We start from the raw sequence: 18,608 nt of genomic DNA on the forward strand, positions 1-18,608 counted from the left end.
AGTAGTTCAGATAAATGGGGCTGCTGCTTCTGTAAGGTTACCTTGATAGGAGCTTCCAGCTATGAAGGGGCTCAGTGAAGAGGATCAATTATGCAGATAACTGATGTTCAGAAAATGGAGCAGAAAGCAGTCCTGTCTAATAAAAGCTCTTTAAAAGCCACTTGCCTGTAGCATGTTAAGAGCTAACTTCAAGAGCAAACTTCAGGCTGAGAAACTCTGCAAAAGCTGGTTCTCTTTTGGGCTATAAATTATGAGCAAAGGGCTGTTCACTCATGTTTCCTCTGCACATTCATTTGGCAGTAAGTCCCACGGCATTTAGTGAAACTTTTTTCTGAGTAAATATGTATAAGCTGTTAGATGCCACAATATCTCCAAAGTGTGATACTGGAACAATTAGGCCAGGGAAAAGGGAAAAGGGGAAGGAGGCAGCCTATGGTTGTAGTATGTAAAACTGCTGGAGAGGAAAGAGAAAAGCTAAGAACTGAAGTTGGTTTCTATATTCTGAGCAGAATTTGGGAATCTCTCGAGCTATGCCTAAGGGGCCCTGGCACTGTATCCTCTTCCAACAGGCACTGCATCCTATGCTAATCACCACCTGTTTTTCTGACTTGCACAGTGCTTGGGAAGGTGATGGTAACCAGAGACTCTGGTAGATAGCACAGTCCTTTCTTTGCACTGAGGATACGAATAGCACAGCACCACCTTGAGGTGTAAATGGATAAATCCTATAGACAAGTTATAGTAGAAAGATCATTCTTCCCCAGTATTTATCTTGTTTTAGGGACAAACTACACAATATGTAGGAGATCCATGATTGGCATTCTCAACATATTTCCCCCCTGAAAGCAGCCATTTTGTAGGGGGTTGGATTTAGTTCAAGCTAAATGAGTCAAAGGGCAGGAGGGTTGTATCTTTCCACAGCTCTGAGGGGGGATGATTTGCATCAGGAAATCAGTGTAGGGAGAAAAAGTTCAACCTTCTCCCCCATGTTGTGGCCGAGTCCAAATTGCCACCACATTGCTGCTTTGTAGGACCAAAAAAAATACACTGACAGATCCAGTGACACATCTCCCATGTAACATCGAGCTTCACTTTGGATCCTCCATATTTGTCTCTTCATAGTTTAGCCACAGCCATGTTGATTTTCTAGATCAAAAGACTCCGAGACACATTCCAGAGCTCTGGAATGCACTCCCTGTCAGAATAAGAGCTTCCCCATCTCTGGCTGCCTTAAAAAAACCAAAACCTTCTAAAACACACCTGTTCTGTCAGGCTTTTAGTTAAATTTTAAAATGTGTGATTAGTTTTTATTGAGCTGTTTTTAGCCTTTTGTTGTATTTTTAAAAAATTATGTAAACTACCTGGAGACATTTATAATAGGCAGTATGCAAATATGCAAAATGAATGAATGAATGAATTAGTGAATGAATGAATGAATAAGATGTGAATTCCATACAAACCAATTAGACCTGTTTAGTGACACTGGGGTTATATTCCACACTAGGAGGGTACCATGCATGAATTGTTCCCTTTGCTAAGCAGGGTCCACCCTAGGAGACTACATGTGTGAGCACTGTAAGATATTCCCCGTAGACAATCGGTCCGCTCTGGGAAGAGCACCTACATGCTTTCATACACAAGTTCCAAGTTCCATCTCTGCGATTTCCAAGATAGAGCTGAGAGAGACTCCTGCCTGCAACCTTGGAGAAGCCGCTGCTAGTCTGTGAAGACAATACTGACTAGATGGACCCAAGGGTCTGACTCAGTATATGGCAGCTTCCTATGTTCCTTTCACAATAATGTCTTCAACCCCTAATGACCTGCAGCTGTTAACTATAATAATGCAGATGGTGGTTTTATATACTTTGTCATGGCTTCTCCCAAAGAATCCTGGAAATAGTATTTTGATAAAATACTGAGAATTCTACTACTGACTCAATTCCCAGCAGAACTACAATTCCCACAGAGCAGCGTTGGTTACTTCCCTTGGATCAGGCCTAACAAGCCTAACAAGTACAAGCAGTGCCATTTGAGAGCAGGGAGTAAACTTGGAGATGGAGTGGAGACTGCTTCAGACATAGGATTTCTCATTATTAATAGAAAGGTTGAGTGAGGATAAGACCTGCTGCCGCTTAACTTGAGAGTCAGTAAGAAAATTAAATCACAACTCTGTAACATAGTTAATATTTTTATTTGGGGAAGACAAAAGACTGGTTGCTGACTGCAATAAAGACATTGAATTTGGAGAAGAGAATTTCCAACTGCTCAATCGGTGTTTCCCATCACACAACAGAAAACTGGATGGACTAATACTCATCACCTTCCTCTTCTTCTCCTTCTCCATCAATACTATCTGTCCCCACCTCTTCATAATCCTTCTCCAGGGCAGCCATGTCCTCCCGAGCTTCAGAGAATTCCCCTTCTTCCATGCCTTCCCCCACATACCAGTGGACAAAAGCCCGCTTGGCATACATCAGGTCAAACTTGTGATCCAGGCGGGCCCAGGCCTCAGCTATGGCCGTTGTGTTGCTCAGCATACACACTGCCCTCTGCACTTTGGCTAGGTCTCCACCAGGGACCACAGTGGGGGGCTGGTAGTTGATGCCTACCTTGAAGCCTGTGGGGCACCAGTCCACGAACTGGATTGTGCGCTTTGTTTTAATGGTGGCAATAGCAGCATTGACATCCTTGGGCACCACATCACCCCGGTACAAAAGGCAGCAGGCCATATATTTGCCATGGCGGGGGTCACATTTCACCATCTGGTTGGCTGGCTCAAAGCAAGAATTTGTGATCTCAGCCACAGAAAGCTGCTCATGATAAGCCTTTTCAGCCGAGATGACTGGGGCATAAGTGGCTAGAGGGAAGTGGATACGGGGGTAGGGCACTAGGTTGGTCTGGAACTCTGTCAGGTCTACATTGAGAGCCCCATCAAAGCGCAGGGACGCAGTGATGGAGGACACAATCTGGCCAATCAGGCGGTTGAGATTTGTGTAGGTTGGGCGCTCAATGTCCAGGTTCCTGCGACAGATATCATAGATGGCTTCATTGTCCACCATGAAAGCACAATCTGAGTGCTCGAGGGTGGTATGTGTAGTAAGAATGGAATTGTAGGGCTCCACTACAGCTGTTGATATCTGTGGTGCTGGGTAGATGGAGAACTCCAACTTCGACTTCTTGCCATAGTCAACAGAGAGCCGTTCCATCAGCAGGGAGGTGAATCCTGAGCCAGTGCCTCCCCCAAAGCTGTGAAAGATGAGGAATCCCTGGAGCCCTGTGCATTGGTCAGCCTGTACAAAGCAGAAAACAAACCAAAAACAGTCAGTTGGAATAAGGGATTGGAGAGGAGAGACCTAGACCTCCAATGGTTATGCAGCCAGGGTTTTGCTCTCCCCCACCCTTCTCTCTCTCAATTACTCCCAAACCCACCATTAAGTCCCTGTATTTTGGGAGCAGAGCTTAGTACTATCACTAACCAGTTCAGTTATAGGACAAATCTAAGTCTTCTACTCCAGCAAAGGTAGATTTGCTACACACACCTATGGAGCGCTGGTCCGCATGTGAGACTGGCATTGGGCCACAACTGTGGTAGACCCACTCTTCACTGAGCAAAGACAGAGGCCATTGCACAAATCACAGTGTACTGAAGTTAACCATTCTCTAAAGATGTTTTGTATTTCAGCAGCTTTGTTCCACTATTTACAGTGAGCCAGTGGAAACTGCACTATCAATACTCAGCACAAGCCATTTATTCTCTACACTATATGCTCATCAAGTGATTGACTTGATTCCTTCCCGATCCTATAAAACAGATCCAGCCCCTTCCTGCCCCATCCCACCGAGGCCAATTACCAGCTTCCGGATCCTGTCCAACACCAAATCAATGATCTCTTTGCCAATGGTGTAGTGGCCACGTGCATAGTTATTGGCAGCATCTTCCTTGCCAGTGATCAGCTGTTCTGGGTGGAAGAGTTGGCGATAGGTGCCAGTCCGAACCTCATCTAGAATTCATAGCACACCACATGTCAGCTCATTCTCACTTTGGAAGATTCCGCTGTCTCCTACTACCCTTCAAGAATGTTTCTATTTCTGCTGTTCTGAGAACCCAAGCCCAGCTAGGGAATTGGCTTCAGTAGCTATGAGTATGATACTGGCACAGTCTTGACTTAAGGATCCTTCCAGTATATGTGGGGTGTTCTTAGTTAACCTCCTAACATACTTACAGAAATAAAAAATACAAACACATGCCATCAGAAGCAAATTTTCTACAGAAAGCCAATGGAACAACCATGCTTTCAAGATGTTTTCTATCTACTGCTGTCACTTTGCCCAATACAGTAGGAATGTGCATGGAACCATTTTAGGTAGTTCGGTTCAAATTAGAACCAAATTTGAACTGAACCACCTGTCCTTGAACCGGTTCAGTCGAACCAACCAGTGGTCCAGTCCATTTGATCAAGCCAGGTTGAACTAGTTCAAACTGGTTTGACCTGATTCAAAGGGCTATGCTTGTAAAGAGGAATCTGGTTCAATTCCCCACAGACTGGCCACCTTTTTTTTGAGGCCAGTTCAAATTTGAACCACTCCGGTTTGAATCAAACCCAGTCCAATTCGAACCAGTTCTGTACACCCCTACAAAGCAGACCAAACTGGGGTGCATAGCAGTCATTTATTTTTTTTTAATTTTCTAGTTTGGTGCATGGAACTGATGTGGCAATATCAAGCTCATGACTTCTGAAATGGGTTCCATACACCAAACCTTTCCCCACACCACTTTTCCATAAAAGTATATTTAAAGTCAGTACTGTGAGGCCCAGATTCCTGTATATTGACACTGCAATTCAGCAAGAACTGTGGGGATACTTAGACTATACACTGTAGCTCTAAAACTAGGAATACTGCAGTGCAGGAGAACCCGGCATAGACTCTGCTCTGAATGCTGTGTAGACGCTAGGGAAGTAGTTGTTCTGTCAGCCACACCAGTTTGTTGTTGAGATCTGGTGATGTCACTGCATATTTGCATATAGCTGATGCACAACAGAAGCTCGGGGCAAAGCAGCTCACATGGGTCTGTGGTCAGATGCACTGACTGATCTAGAGCCAATATACAACTGACGCGTCAATTTGCATCTCTGCCACTATACCCTAAGCCTGACAGTGAATATATTAAATGTATTCCGGATCAGACAGAAAGAACACATCTGGGATAGCTGTGCTACAACAGAATGAACTATCTGAGAGAAGTCTATACACATAGCTCCCAGGTGCAACTTATGTTAGATCAACCGAAGTCAGCTTTGATTTGAAATGGTGGTGTGTGGAAGTAGTCATAGCTTGTTTTTCATTTAGGAAGTCCTTAATTTTGCATCCCCAATGCCTTCTACGGATCTTCCATAAAACTGTTTTGAAAAAGGTTTCCCCCTTGGAAACCAAGTATCATGGATACCTGTGGTTCATTGATTAGTTCATTCAGATTAGTTCAAACTAGACTGGCCCTAACCCAGGCTGGAGTAGCCTGCCTCAGACACCAAATTCGGTGGTACCAGTAAAGGGCAGAAAATGGTTAAAGATTTGTTATACTTTGCCAGGGAAGGCACCAAAATGTCTTAGGCCATCTGTGGGCTCAGACCAATAGCCAATCAGAACACAGAGAGATCTGTCTCTCAGAATTCCCCTGGTTCAGAGCACTTACCAATCACAGTGGGTTCCAGGTCCACAAAAACAGCCCTAGGCACATGCTTCCCAGCTCCAGTTTCACTGAAGAAGGTATTAAAGGAGTCATCTCCACCTCCAATGGTTTTGTCACTGGGCATCTGCCCATCTGGTTGGATCCCATGCTCCAGACAGTACAACTCCCAGCATGCATTGCCAATCTGCACACCAGCCTGGCCAACATGGACAGAAATGCACTCACGCTAGAAAAAGAAAGAAAAATCCATCATCACATGCAGCAGCTACGCAATAGTCAATGGCTAGGAGATGCTGCCACCACCTCCATCTCATGTCTTGAGCTTTATAATCCTGGGTACCAAGGAAAGAAGAGCCACTTTGGAGCGAGGTTAGCTCAGCGGCAGAGCATCTGCTTTGCATGCAGAAAGGTCCCAGGTTCAGTCCCTGGCATCTCCAGGTAGGGCTGGGAAAGACTCTTGTTTGACACCTTGGAGAGCTGCTCCCCATCAGTGCAGACCATACTGAGCTAGAGGGACCAATGGTCTGATGTGGTATAAGGCAGCTTCCTATGTTGAGGAAGACTCCTTAGTCTTTCAGGGTACGTAAGGAAATGTGAGCGGTTTTGTATCAGTAGGCAACCCTGGAAAAAAGGCCAATGCTCCTTTCTACCCAGAACTGTTTGGGTTTTAGAAGATCCTTTCCTGCCTCCCTTCCTTTCTCTACCTTTTTCTGCCTCTCTGTTGTGGCTGAGGAGAAAAGCTTGACTGACTCGTTTCTCTCTTACTTGCCCAACCTCTCACTTACTCACTGTGCTCAGTTTGAATCCCGAAAGCACCTATTTCCAGTAGCATATCATGGAAAGGAGCTGCAGGGTTGCTTTTCAGAGACATGCCATTTCATTTTTAATTATTCATCCTGCTGACATCCTACCCTTTTGCCAAGGAGCCTCACGATGCTGTGTGCATGAGGTGATCCCATTTTCCCTATTATTTATTGATTAAGACTTCAATCCTCCTGCACACACTTGGGCTGCTTATATCCTAGGGGCTTTGACTCTGGTGCGTAGGATTACAGCCAACATTTTATACCATGCTTTGATGGTAGTGCTCAGGGTGCACACCCTTAAAAGTTTCTCTTCAGAGCAACTGAGAGGTGGTGGCTTGATGACGCAGGATTTGACTCCATGTATTTCATGGCTTGGTGGGGATTTAAGGCCAGGCCTCTTCTCTCCAAACTCAGCAGCATTCCATCCATTGCACCACAAAAGGCTTTTATTGAACATGGTACTCTGTGAACCAGGTGTGTACATGCATTTATATGGTGATGGGTGTATACCAAAATGATGGGATTTTACTACAGTGTAAGCACATCAATGCTTGAATTAGAGAATTCAATTCCTCCCCCCTCCCCCCCGCCAATCCCTCAACTTTTATTCCAGCTCCCTTAGCTACTATGTGGGGGGGCCTTGATGTTACAAAACTGGGGAGGCTAGGGGCTTACAGCCACACTACCTATTTTCCCATAATTTGAGCACTGGTGCACACCAATACTGCTCCAAAGAAGTATTTAAATGTATACAATGCTAACATAGCCTGTTTTCTGCAACTGAGGCTGAGCCTGCTCCAACAACCTGCTGGCCACTAATAGTTATTCTCCCCCTTCTCTCTTCCCTCCTCCCTTTTCAACACCATGCATATTACATCCCACTGTAGAGATCTAGGAACACTTGCATTCCCAAAGGGAAAGCACAAAGATTGTGCTGTATTCCATTTAAAAAGAGAGAGAGGTCATGGCCCTAATGGCTATGAAGAGTGGGGCTGTCACTCACTCACTCCTCCAGCATTGCTAACAAGTCCAGGCAAGACTCACCATCTTGCAAAAGTTCTCCGACCTGGCAGCGATGAGCTCAGAGGACGAAGGATGGAGGTGGAGGTGTTTGGAATGGCTGCTTTTTATAGCATTCTGAAGCCCATCCCCATGCAGGAGAGATCTTTGTTGTTAGAGACGGACACGGGGGTTAGCCTTCTCTGAAAGGTTTCTGGGTTACAGCCAGGCTGAACACACAGCACTCAGTGAAAGCAGGATTAGGCTTCCCGGTGCCCCTGGTAACACCAAACAAATCCATAACCAGGGCCTGACGTACATGTGTTTGTTTGGGTGGTGAGATCCCCAGAAGGCTCTTGTGTGCTAATGCTACAGAAACTATGTTCAGCTAAGCTGCATGGCAAAGCAAGGCTGACATTCAAGGGATTTTTTTGTAAGGCTTATTTTGTTTTGAGCTTCCCCTCACACAACACACCCCTGCCACTGTTCTATTAGAGCAAGCTGGAGCACAGGATGTAGATGGTGGCAGAATGAATGCAGGGCAGGTGATTGTGCTAGTAGAAGAGCAAATTAAGCTGGCAGAAAGTATGAAAGAATGACTCACCCACCCTTCCTGCACCTCAAGACATACCATATTTACCTGAATTCAAGACAACTCTGAATTTAAGATGAGCCCTTTAAAAACTGAGGTTAAATACTGCTGCCATAAATATACGTCACCGGATGGTTAATAAGGATATTTTACTGTTTTAAATTTTTATTATCACTATGTTATCAATTTTGTCAATTTTTTTAACTAATTCTAATTTCAGCCTGTTTTAATTACATACATTCAATTATATAACTAATCAATTATATAACTGTAATTTTTCTCTTCTGTTTTGGCTTGTGGCTGTAACATTAAAGAACTTACGAACTTACAGATTATACCCTTATTTGCCCAAAAAGAAGAGGACTCTGAATTTAAGATGACCCCCCTGATTTCTAACATAAAAGAACTTGGGGAGGAGGGACTAGTCTTGGATTCAGGTAAATACAGTCGTCTCCATGGTTGCAGCTTTGCTGAGTAGACCATAATGGCCACTGGGCAAACAAGTAAGGAATCCAAAGATAGGGTGAAGTATAGGGTTCTCAGCTACTTTAATAGCTTCAGAACAAATCCTATTGGACCAGCCAGTGCTCGATACTTTAGAAGAGTCATTTAAGACCATAGTTTTGTCCTGACCAATTTGAAACATAATCTTTGTCTATCACCTTTGAGAAATCCTGGAGAATTTGTGTGTGAGGTGCCACAAACAGGTTAATGTCCTGTCATTCAAAAAGGGATTTGGGCAACTACAGACTTGTCAGTCTGACTTTGATACCAGGGAAGACATTAGAACAGATTATAAAGCAGTCAGTCTTTAAGCATCTTGATGACAACCTAGTGATTAATAGAAGCCAGTGTGGATTTGTCAAGTATAAGTCCAACCAGACTAATCTAATATCTGTTTCTAAACCAAGTTACTAAATTAATGGGTAGTGGGAATGCTGTGGATGTAATTTATCAGGACAAAGTTCCCCTTAATATTTTGGTTAGCAAACGGGTCGTATGTGGGCTAGACCAGGGGTGGGCAGATTTAAGACTTTGCCACTGTTGGGGTTTTGTTTCCAGAACCTTGGCAAAACAGCAGCTTAGGGAGGTGAAGCTGGTTGCAAAATGGCAGTTTGTACAAAAATTTACATTCATAGAATACAGGATTTTAATATCAAAACCCCTGAATTCCAGGATAATTTTGCTGCAGGACTAGGAGGGGACTAAGGTGCTGCCCTGTGGGGAAAGAAAATGAAGATAAATGAATGGGAGAGAACGGTAAGTCTCTAAGCACTCAAAGAGAGACAGAGTTTTAAAATGGCACCAAGCAGATTTGCGATCCGGAAGGGAAGGGAAGGGAAGGGAAGGGAAGGGAAGGGAAGGGAAGGGAAGGGAAGGGAAGGGAAGGGAAGGGAAGGGAAGGGAAGGGAGAAGCAATCCCAAAATTCTGGAGAGCTACTTCAGAAAAGCCCAGAAATTACCCGTAGCCCCCAGGCTACCTAATGCCCACCCTTGGGCTAGATCAGGGTTTCTCAACGTGTGGGTCCCCAGATGATATTGGACTTCAACTCCCATAATCCCCAGCCCCAGTGGCCTTTGGCTGGGAATTATGGGACTTGAAGTCCAGTTACATCTGGGGACCCACACGTTGAGAATCCCTGGGCTAGATTATAATATTATCAGGTGGATTCACAATTGGTTGGAAAACCATATCCAATGAATAGTCATCACTGGTTCTTCATCAAACTGGAGGGAGGTTTCAAGTGGAGTTCCACAGGGCTCTGTCCTGGACTCAGTTCCTTTCATTTTTATCAATGACTTAAATGAAAAGGTAGAGGAAATCCTCATCATATTTGCAGATAACATATGACTGGGAGAGAACTAACATATCAGAAGACAGGAATCAAATTCAAAATGAGCTTGATGATAGAATGGAAAACTGGGCTAAAGCTAACAAAATGAAAATCAACAGACACAAATACCACCCCCACACAAAATATTTATTTAACTCTTTTTAATACTTCCTATAACTAGGTCTCAAGGTGGTTCACAACTAAGTTCTGCACTTTGGTTAAAAACAACAACAGCCCAAACACATAGGTATAGAATGGGAGATCTCTGATTGGTTGTAATACATATGAAAAGGATCTCAGGATTTCAGTCAATCAAAAGCATGAATTTGAGCCAGCAGTATGTGAGCCAGCTGCAAAAAAGGCTAATATGATATTAGGTTGCACTACTGGAACCATCATTTCCAGTAATCATTCTACTTTATTCTGCACTGGTCTGACCTCGTCTGTTGTACTGTGTTCAGTTCTGGGTATCACACTTTAAAAAGAATGTAGACAGATTGAAATAGGTTCAGAGGACGGCAGCAAAGATAGTTAGGGATTAGGACAATAATCAGAATCCTTTGCAGATCAGTTGAAGGAACTTGGTGTGTTTGGCCTGGAGGGGAGAAAAAAAATGAGAACAATCCATCAATCAATCATCTTTATTACGGTCCAAGACCAGCATAAGATAGAGCAGTAGAGCATGATTAAAACAAATTATGAAACCATAAAACTGTTATTTTAAATTTCTACACTAATGCTATAGAGCTATAATAGCTCTATAATAGTTATAATATAGAGAGCCAGCATAGCATAGTGGTTAGAGCGTTGGACTAGGACCGGGAAGACCCGAGTTTGAATTCCCATTCAACCATGAAACTCACTGGGTGATTCTGGGCCAATCATGTATCTCTCAGCCTAACCTACCTCACAGGGTTATTGTGAGGATAAAAATAACCATGTAGCTCTGAGTTCCTTGGAGGAAGAACAGGATATAAATGTAAAACAATCACAATAAATAAATAATATAATGAGAGCATTTTTCAAATACTCAAAGGACTGTCACAAAGAAGAGGGAGAAGACTTGTCTCTTCTGCTTCCCCAGAAGGTAAGACTAGATCCAATGGGCTTAAGCTACAAGAGGGTAAATTTTGGTGGAACCTTAGCAGAAACCTCTTAATGGTAAACACAGTCAATAGAACCATCTATCAAGGGCAGTAGTGGGCTCTCCTTAGCTGGCGGTCTTCAAGCAGAGGCTGGACAGCCATCTGTTGGGGATGCTCTACCTCTGGATTCCCTGCATTGAGTAGGCAGGGGTTACATAAGAACATAGGAACAGCCCTGCTGGATCAGGCCCAAGGCCCATCTAGTCCAGCATCCTGTTTCACACAGTGGCCCACCAGATGCCGCTGGAAGCCACAGGCAGGTGTTGAAGACATGCCCTCTCTCCTGCTGTTACTCCCCTGCAACTGGTACTCAGAGGGTTGAACTAGAAGGCCTACAAGCTCCTTCCAACTCTTTGATTCTATAAACAGTTTTGGCTAGTAAAGGTATATGAGGTCAGAAAATCCCCCATAAATCACATATCTCCTGAGTTTGGAGCCAGTACAGACTGCTTTCAGGATTCAGTTAGAACCCCAGCTCACCAGAGCCCTTTGCGCATAGCAGGTTTTACTGCACGTTTATGGGGAGGCTTTACTGCGAACTCGAAGTTGTCCCCCCAAAATGACACAAATAGTGGATTTTTTTACCCCGGATATCAGGGGTGCAGCTATAATTGAGAGAAAGGGTTAAAAAAAAAACCCGGGCCCCTCAGATCCACCCCTCCCTATTTTCTTCATTATCTTCCTCACTCTGGGGGGCTGCCAGAGAGAGAGGGATGAACATGGCTCCCTCTCCCCTAGCTACACCCCTGCCGGATATAAATCAGGTTACACTCTAATGTACAGTGAAAAACCCGAATTGTATGTGAACTGCACCCTGATAACTTGCAGGGACTTCAGGCTAAATCTAGCCAATATGTGAACGCAACCACTCCATTCCAGAGAAGATGCGAGTGAAAGGGCTTCAGAAGCCCGGTGTGAAAAGAAAAGCTTCTGGGGCTGTGAAGCTGTTTTCCATGGCAAAACTGAGTCCTGGGGCAGGTGAAGTAAGAATAAATACCAGCATGCCTTCAAGGATGTCTGGCCTGGCTTTCCTTCACAAAGAAGGCTAGACACAATCTATACACCAAGCTATACACCTTGATAAATCTAGTTAATTCAAGGGTAGTGAGGCTCTGCTCTGGGCCAGAGGACAAGGCAGGTTTCAGTCCCAGCATTTTGGTGAGTAATGTATGACTGGCTGTCTTGTCTGCATGACCCCAGGGACCACATTGATGGGGGGAAACCGTTCCCCCATGCCACATCATCATACCTTCACTCTTCTTCCCACACTTCCAGTTGGACTCTAAAGCACCAGTTTGGCAGTGGGGAAAATATTCTTGTAGATGCACTGTTAATGGCAGAGGTGTAGCTACAATTGAATGGGGTGGGGGGAAAGAAATATCCCTGGCCCCCTGAGTGGAGGGAACACTGGTTGGGCAACAGCTTGCGCTTTGCCCCTCATGCCTCTCCGAAGAAGAAGGGGGGGCATCTTCACTTTTGCCCCTCTCCAATCTTCCTATGTGCCCCTGATGAAAGGTAGCCTGCTCCCATCTTCTAGTGCTCTGGTAAAGAGTAAAACCAACATCTGTTTGGTTGAAACATTAAGGAAGCAGTGATGTCTTGTTTCAGTGCAACAACTCAAACACAATATTTTCTTGTTTTCCACCACCCCCATCCAGGCTGGTTGATTACTTTAGGGGCCAGTGCAGAGACAGAATACTGTTTCCCAGTTGCATTAGTTGGGCCTGTTAGTCCTGACTGATTTGTGCCTTGAAAACACACAGGAACTCTGTTTGATCTTGGGGTGGAAATGCTCACTTGAAACCTTAATTCAGCCTTTGGTTTCCATACAGTCCCCCATTATCTAGCATGGATTCACTGGGAGGAAAATGTCTTTACATCCCAATCCTACTTCTAAGCATATCTCACTGTGCTGAATGGGACTAGATCCCGAGTGGACTGCTGCCCTGCTAACAAGAAGACTGTCTGGAGTTGGCCATCGTGAACAAGAGATGGTTCCTCCAAGGCATCCAGCACTGACTGCTGGCAAAAGTAGATATGGGGTGAGGGTATAGACAGATGGGCACAGCAAGACCCAAAGCTTGTCCACATGACCTGCCCATCCAGGCTTGGACAGCCCCTACCTGTGTAGGGCTGGCCATGTACAGCACTGGGATGGGTCCCAATCCCAGTGCTCAGCAGCAGGGTAGCATGGGTTTTGTACCTGGGCTTATACTGCCCTTCTAACCCGCTGCCTGGTCATGTGGCTGCTCGGGCTGCCTGCAGCCCAAGCAGTTAAAGAGCTGGGCATCAGGAGTGCCCTTTAACAGGGAAATTCCCCAATGCACCATGCTTCTGGTGCAGTGCATTGTGGGATGCCAGAGGACCTATGTGGCAATGAAGCCTGTCCTTTCAGTTGACACCTGACATGACCCAACATTGCTTCCTGTCCCCAAACTTTCACACAGCTTTCTTTCTTGTTTTCACTCTCTCCCCCTTCCTCTCTCTCTCTTCCGCTCCTTCTTTCTTCCTCCACACCCCCCAACCCAAAGATCTCCCCACCCTCACCCGAGCCCCACTCCTGCTCCTCAGCAGGGTCACAGTGGTTCCTCCTCCTCCTCCACTTCCTTCTCTGACGGTGGCGCTGCTGCCAAAGCCACCCCCAAAGCCCTTGCCACCCAGTCCAGCCCTCAGCACCTCTGAGCACAGGCGCCTGCACTACACCAGGCCCTGGCTTGGCAGCCTGCACGCCTGTTGGCCAGGCTGCCTGAGACCTCCCCATCCTCACCAATTCCTGCTCCTGCTCCTCAGCAGGAGCTGCAGTAGGGGCATGGAGGCTGCCTCCTCTTCCTCCGCTACCTTCTCTGATGCTGCTGCCACTGCTGCCAAAGCCACCTCCAAGGCCCTCACTGCCCAGCCCGCAGCGCACCTCCAAGCCCAGGCACCTACACTACACCAGGTCCTAGCTTCGCAGTCTGCGCGACTCTTAGCCAGGCCACTCCAGGCAGATCCAGATGCTGCTGGTCCATATTTTCATTGTTCATGGCTGTGGCGGGAGTGAGGCTTGCCACATACCACCTAAGCCTGTTATATATATACTAGCTGGACCTGCACAGAGCATCTGTGCAGTAGGACTTTGTTGCTCTCCTTGCCCCCCTGCCACAGCCCCTGCATGTCTTGTTTAGTGATGGCATTGCTCAGTGTCAGCTGCCCCCTCCCCGCCCCATCTGCATATGGAATCCCCACTGTCCAGTCACCACAGTGCTTCTGCTCTGTTACCTCTGATTGGTAAAGCACTGTGTGGGTGGGGCTTGCCACATACGTCCTTAGCGTATTATATAGATAGAGAGATAGATGTTCCTTAATAATCAATACATGCTTCTTTATGGGAGTTAATTGGTAAGAGATGGTCTTTGTATATGGAGATCTCTTTGGAATGCAGAAAGCACCCACTGCCACCCTCCAACTAAGGAGAGGGGCTGATATAAAGAGTGTAGGGGTGGTGAGGGGGTGCACGCATACGCATGCTCGCGTGTGAATATGTGACTGAATGTTTGTATGAGGGAATAAAAGAAGCAGTTGGAATTGAGAAGCAGATCTGAGAGCTGGCTGAAGGCAGGATAAGGTGCAAAGATACCTCCTTTTAGGGATCTGATGCAAAGAAGGGGATCTGCTTCCTGGTAGGAGTATGCATGCTCCTTGTCTCTAGCTATGTTCCACTATTGATACATTTGTAAGTAAGGCAACTATTAGGAAAGTCGCAGAAGTCTCTGGTTCTCTCCCCTTCAAAGGGAAAAAACAGAGTAACATTGCCCCTGGAACATCTTGTGACTTGGAGAATAGGGGGCATACAACAGTTTGCGTAACGCTCTACTCAGCCATGTTGTGACCATGGAGACTGTGACAAGATGAGACAGGAGCTGGCTGCTCCTTCATGTTTTCTTCCTAGTCTGTCCAGTCCAGACAAGCAGACACAAACACACGCCAGCCACTGCATACCGGCGTCACTTGCTCTCTCAATGGCCGGTGGGGTAATCATTCCATAGTGTACACATAGGCAGGGCTTTCCAAGGCTTGGTAGAGTCTCCCTTATCCTTCCAGGACTCAGCCGCCTAGCAGCAAGGGACAATGCGGTTACCTTGTGTGGCCCGCTAGGCATACTTTGGTAGCATTTCTAAGGCAACAGGCATGTCTCAACAGAGACTGCACGGAGCTAGGGAAGAACAGAGACCCATTGTCCGGAGCACGGCTGGAAAGGCAGAGACAAGCTTTTTCACAGCCACTGGTGAGAGATGGAGTTTCTAGTCCAAGTTGCTCTGCCATGTTTTAGCTTTTGGAGGTTGGTGACAGATTTCAAAAATGAATCCAGTAGGCCATCATCATGCCTGGGAAAGAATCCTAGCAAGGGATCTCCGCTGCAGCTTCTATCCACAACACATTCTAGCCTAAGTGACTGTGATCCGCAAGGGATTCAAGCTGCAGTTTCCAGGCATGGATGCCAACGCCTAAGAAACCATGTCCAGAAATAGAGCTCTGACCAAGGAACCCTTCAGTGGAGCAGGTAAGGGCTTTTTGGAAAGACCAGTGTGCCCTGAGAGGAAGGCATGAAAAGATGCACCCAGGCCAGGGATCTCTTGTTCTCAGTGCCTGAAAAGACCAACAGCCTGAGATAACATTTTATTAATCTGTTATTTGCTTCTTTGAATCTTGTAAACCACTTTGGGTGCCTTTGTCAAGACAGAATAATAATAATAATAATAATAATAATAATAATAATAATAATACCTGTCTGTCTGTGTAAACAAGATATAATAATAATATATTAAGAAAAACAAGTTAAAATAATTGACATAGCAATACCAGGGGATAGCAGAATAGGAGAAAAGGAAATAGAAAAATCACAAAATACAAAGATCTACAAATTGAAATTGAAAGGCTGTGCCAGAAAAAGACCAAATTAATCCCAGTGGTAATTGGCACCCTGGGTGCAGTTCCAAAAGACCTTGAAGAGCACCTCAACACCATAGGGGCCACAGAAATCACCATCAGCCAATTACAAAAAGCAACTTTATTGGGAACAGCCTATATTCTGCGGCGATATCTATAACAATTGACAATAAAATTCTGGCATCAAAGGTCCTTGGGAAGGACTCGATGTCTGGATAAAACAAACCAGTCAATAACACCTGTCTGACTGTGTAAACAATATATATTATTTTTTATTATTTATTTACACAGTCAGACAGGTGTTATTGACTGGTTTGTTTTATCCAGACATCGAGTCCTTCCCAAGGACCTAGGATGGCTGAATTTTAGTGTCAATGTTGTTGCTGTTGTTATAGATATCGTCGCAGAATATAGGCTGTTCCCAGTAAAGCTGCTTTTTGTAATTGGCTGATGGTGATTTCTGTGGCCCCTATGGTGTTGAGGTGCTCTTCAAGGTCTTTTGGAACTGCACCCAGGGTGCCAATTACCACTGGGGTTATTTTGGTCTTTTTCTGCCACAGCCTTTCCATTTCAATTTGTAGAGCTTTGTATTTGGTGATTTTTTCTATTTCTTTTTCTTCTATTCTGCTATCCCCTGGTATTGCTATGTTGATTATTTTGACTTGTTTTTATTTCTTCTCGACTACAGTTATATCTGGTGTATTGTGTGGCTGAGGTTTGTCTGTTTGTAGTCGGAAGTCCCATAATATTTTTACATCTTTATTATTATTTATTATTATTATTATTATTATTTATTATTATTATTATTATTTGTAGCATGTGAAGGAAAGGGTTACAAAGTTGCCTTATACTGAGTTAGACTCATTAATCCATCTAGCTCACTACCATCTACACTGACTGGCAGTGACTCTCCAGGGTTTCAGGCAGGGATCTTTCCCAGTCCTACTAGGAGATGCCGCCAGGGATTGAACCTGGGACCTTCTGCATGCAAAGCAGATGCTCTACCACCAAGCTAGAGTCCCATCCCCTTATTTGGAGGCTCTTCTGTTTGTTTTTTGAAATCTTTCAGGAAAGGTCCTCACTGAGTACAAAGACAGAGGTTTTAGGGTGGGAGTAGTCAGTGGTCAAGGATCCCAGTCAAAGTTTGACTCACCCCTCCTCACAAATATGCAGGAGAATGGCATCAAGTACAAAGATGCCACATCTGCTGGGCCTAAGCACACCCTACATGAACGCAAATCATTATAACCACATACTCGTTGTGTTCATAAAGACACACTCTCTTTTGCAATGGCACTTTCCAGATTAGCTACTTAACAGCAGCAAAATGCTTCCGTTCAAGCAAGTCACATTTGAAACGTAAACAGCAGGGGGAGCAGTCTTGCGGAAACTAACAACCCGAAAAAACAGCAACCTCTTATGCTGGATACACGACATCATAGCACTATATCACAGTGATTACTACATTTGAAACAAGGCATCGGAAATGTGAACGGCACCCTGCTGTCATCATAGGGACTGCAGTGTCACAAAACAGGAAGTGTGGAAGCACACTTCCGAGATCCACTGTGACCTCGTTGCAGGGTCTAATCTGGAAAGCACCAATATCTTCAGGTGGCAGGAGAGAAATATCTCATCATATTTTCATACAGTTGGATCTTTGGCATTGGGTTGTGAGTGACCACACCTACAGACAGTCAGAAGGTGACCCACTGCTCCATCAGCAAATTGCTAGCTCCTGGTCTGCATCTCACTGCTGTGGACTGGGGCTGACACATCTAGTATTCAAAGTGTATACCAGTAATTACTCATCCTAATGATCTACTCAAACCCACTGACTCTCTGGAAATGCAGATGAAATAGTCAATAAAATGGAAAGGACTGAGAACAGCTAAATCATTTTTAGTCGGGGTGGCCTGTCTCTGTGCCACCATTAAAGTAAAGTGTGCCTTCAAGTCAGTGTCGACTCCTGGCAACCATAGAGCCCTGTGGTTGTCTTTGGTAGAATACAGGAGGGGTTTACCATTGCCATCTCCTGCGCAGGATGAGATAATGCCTTTCAGCATATTCCTATATCTCTGCTGCCCGATATAAGTGTTTCAGTGGGAATTCGAACCGGCAACCTCTGGCTTGCTAGTCAAGTCATTTCCCCGCTGTGCCATTAGGTGGCTAGCTCCAATTCCATATTGCAAGAGGTTTGGTGGACTCACTCCCTGCTTTCCTGCATGATTGAACCAATCTGAAGGCTGAGCTGGCATCGCTCTCTGGTGGTAATGAGTGGTAATACACGTTTGCCACACATACAGGGATAGGGTGGTAGAAGTGAAGACCCTGGCTCATCTGAATCTCCTGTTGGGGAGAGAAGGTGACAGACGGTTATTGAATGAAAGAACTGATAGTGAGCCTGTTCTCACCTTTCTAGAAGTTCTTTTGGCATTGCTACCTGTCAGATCAGATGTATGCCCTCCAGCTATGCACCTGCAAAGGATGCACAAGTGCCAAGGTGTGTGTTTGGTCAGCATTGCCTTTGTGTTCAGTATTTGGGGCTCTGCCCTCTAGTAGCCTGTGACTCACATTTCTTTCTCATGTGCATGGGGAGACTTACTTGGGGCTGGG

General features: G+C 45.2%; 1 protein-coding gene and 1 long non-coding RNA gene across 2 annotated transcripts in view; both read right to left on the reverse strand.

Annotated features, from left to right (window-relative positions):
* Nucleotides 1-2,175: 2,175 nt before the first annotated feature.
* On the reverse strand, nt 2,176-8,096 carry LOC128344367 (tubulin alpha-1D chain). Its single transcript, XM_053294399.1, has 4 exons — nt 7,540-8,096; nt 5,693-5,915; nt 3,853-4,001; nt 2,176-3,290 (listed from the first exon to the last, which is right to left on the reverse strand). Exons 1-4 carry the CDS (start codon nt 7,540-7,542, stop codon nt 2,307-2,309), a joined length of 1,359 nt encoding a protein of 452 aa, XP_053150374.1. The 5' UTR covers nt 7,543-8,096; the 3' UTR covers nt 2,176-2,306.
* A 1,951-nt stretch (nt 8,097-10,047) lies between these two features.
* Nucleotides 10,048-18,608, reverse strand: part of LOC128344690 (uncharacterized) — a 31,645-nt gene continuing 23,084 nt past the window's right edge. The window contains exon 2 of the long non-coding RNA XR_008315996.1: nt 10,048-10,516. This is a non-coding gene — a long non-coding RNA (uncharacterized LOC128344690). The remainder of the gene's footprint in view (nt 10,517-18,608) is intronic.

This window comes from Hemicordylus capensis, chromosome 1, assembly GCF_027244095.1.
Source record: "Hemicordylus capensis ecotype Gifberg chromosome 1, rHemCap1.1.pri, whole genome shotgun sequence".
NCBI lineage: Eukaryota > Metazoa > Chordata > Lepidosauria > Squamata > Cordylidae > Hemicordylus > Hemicordylus capensis.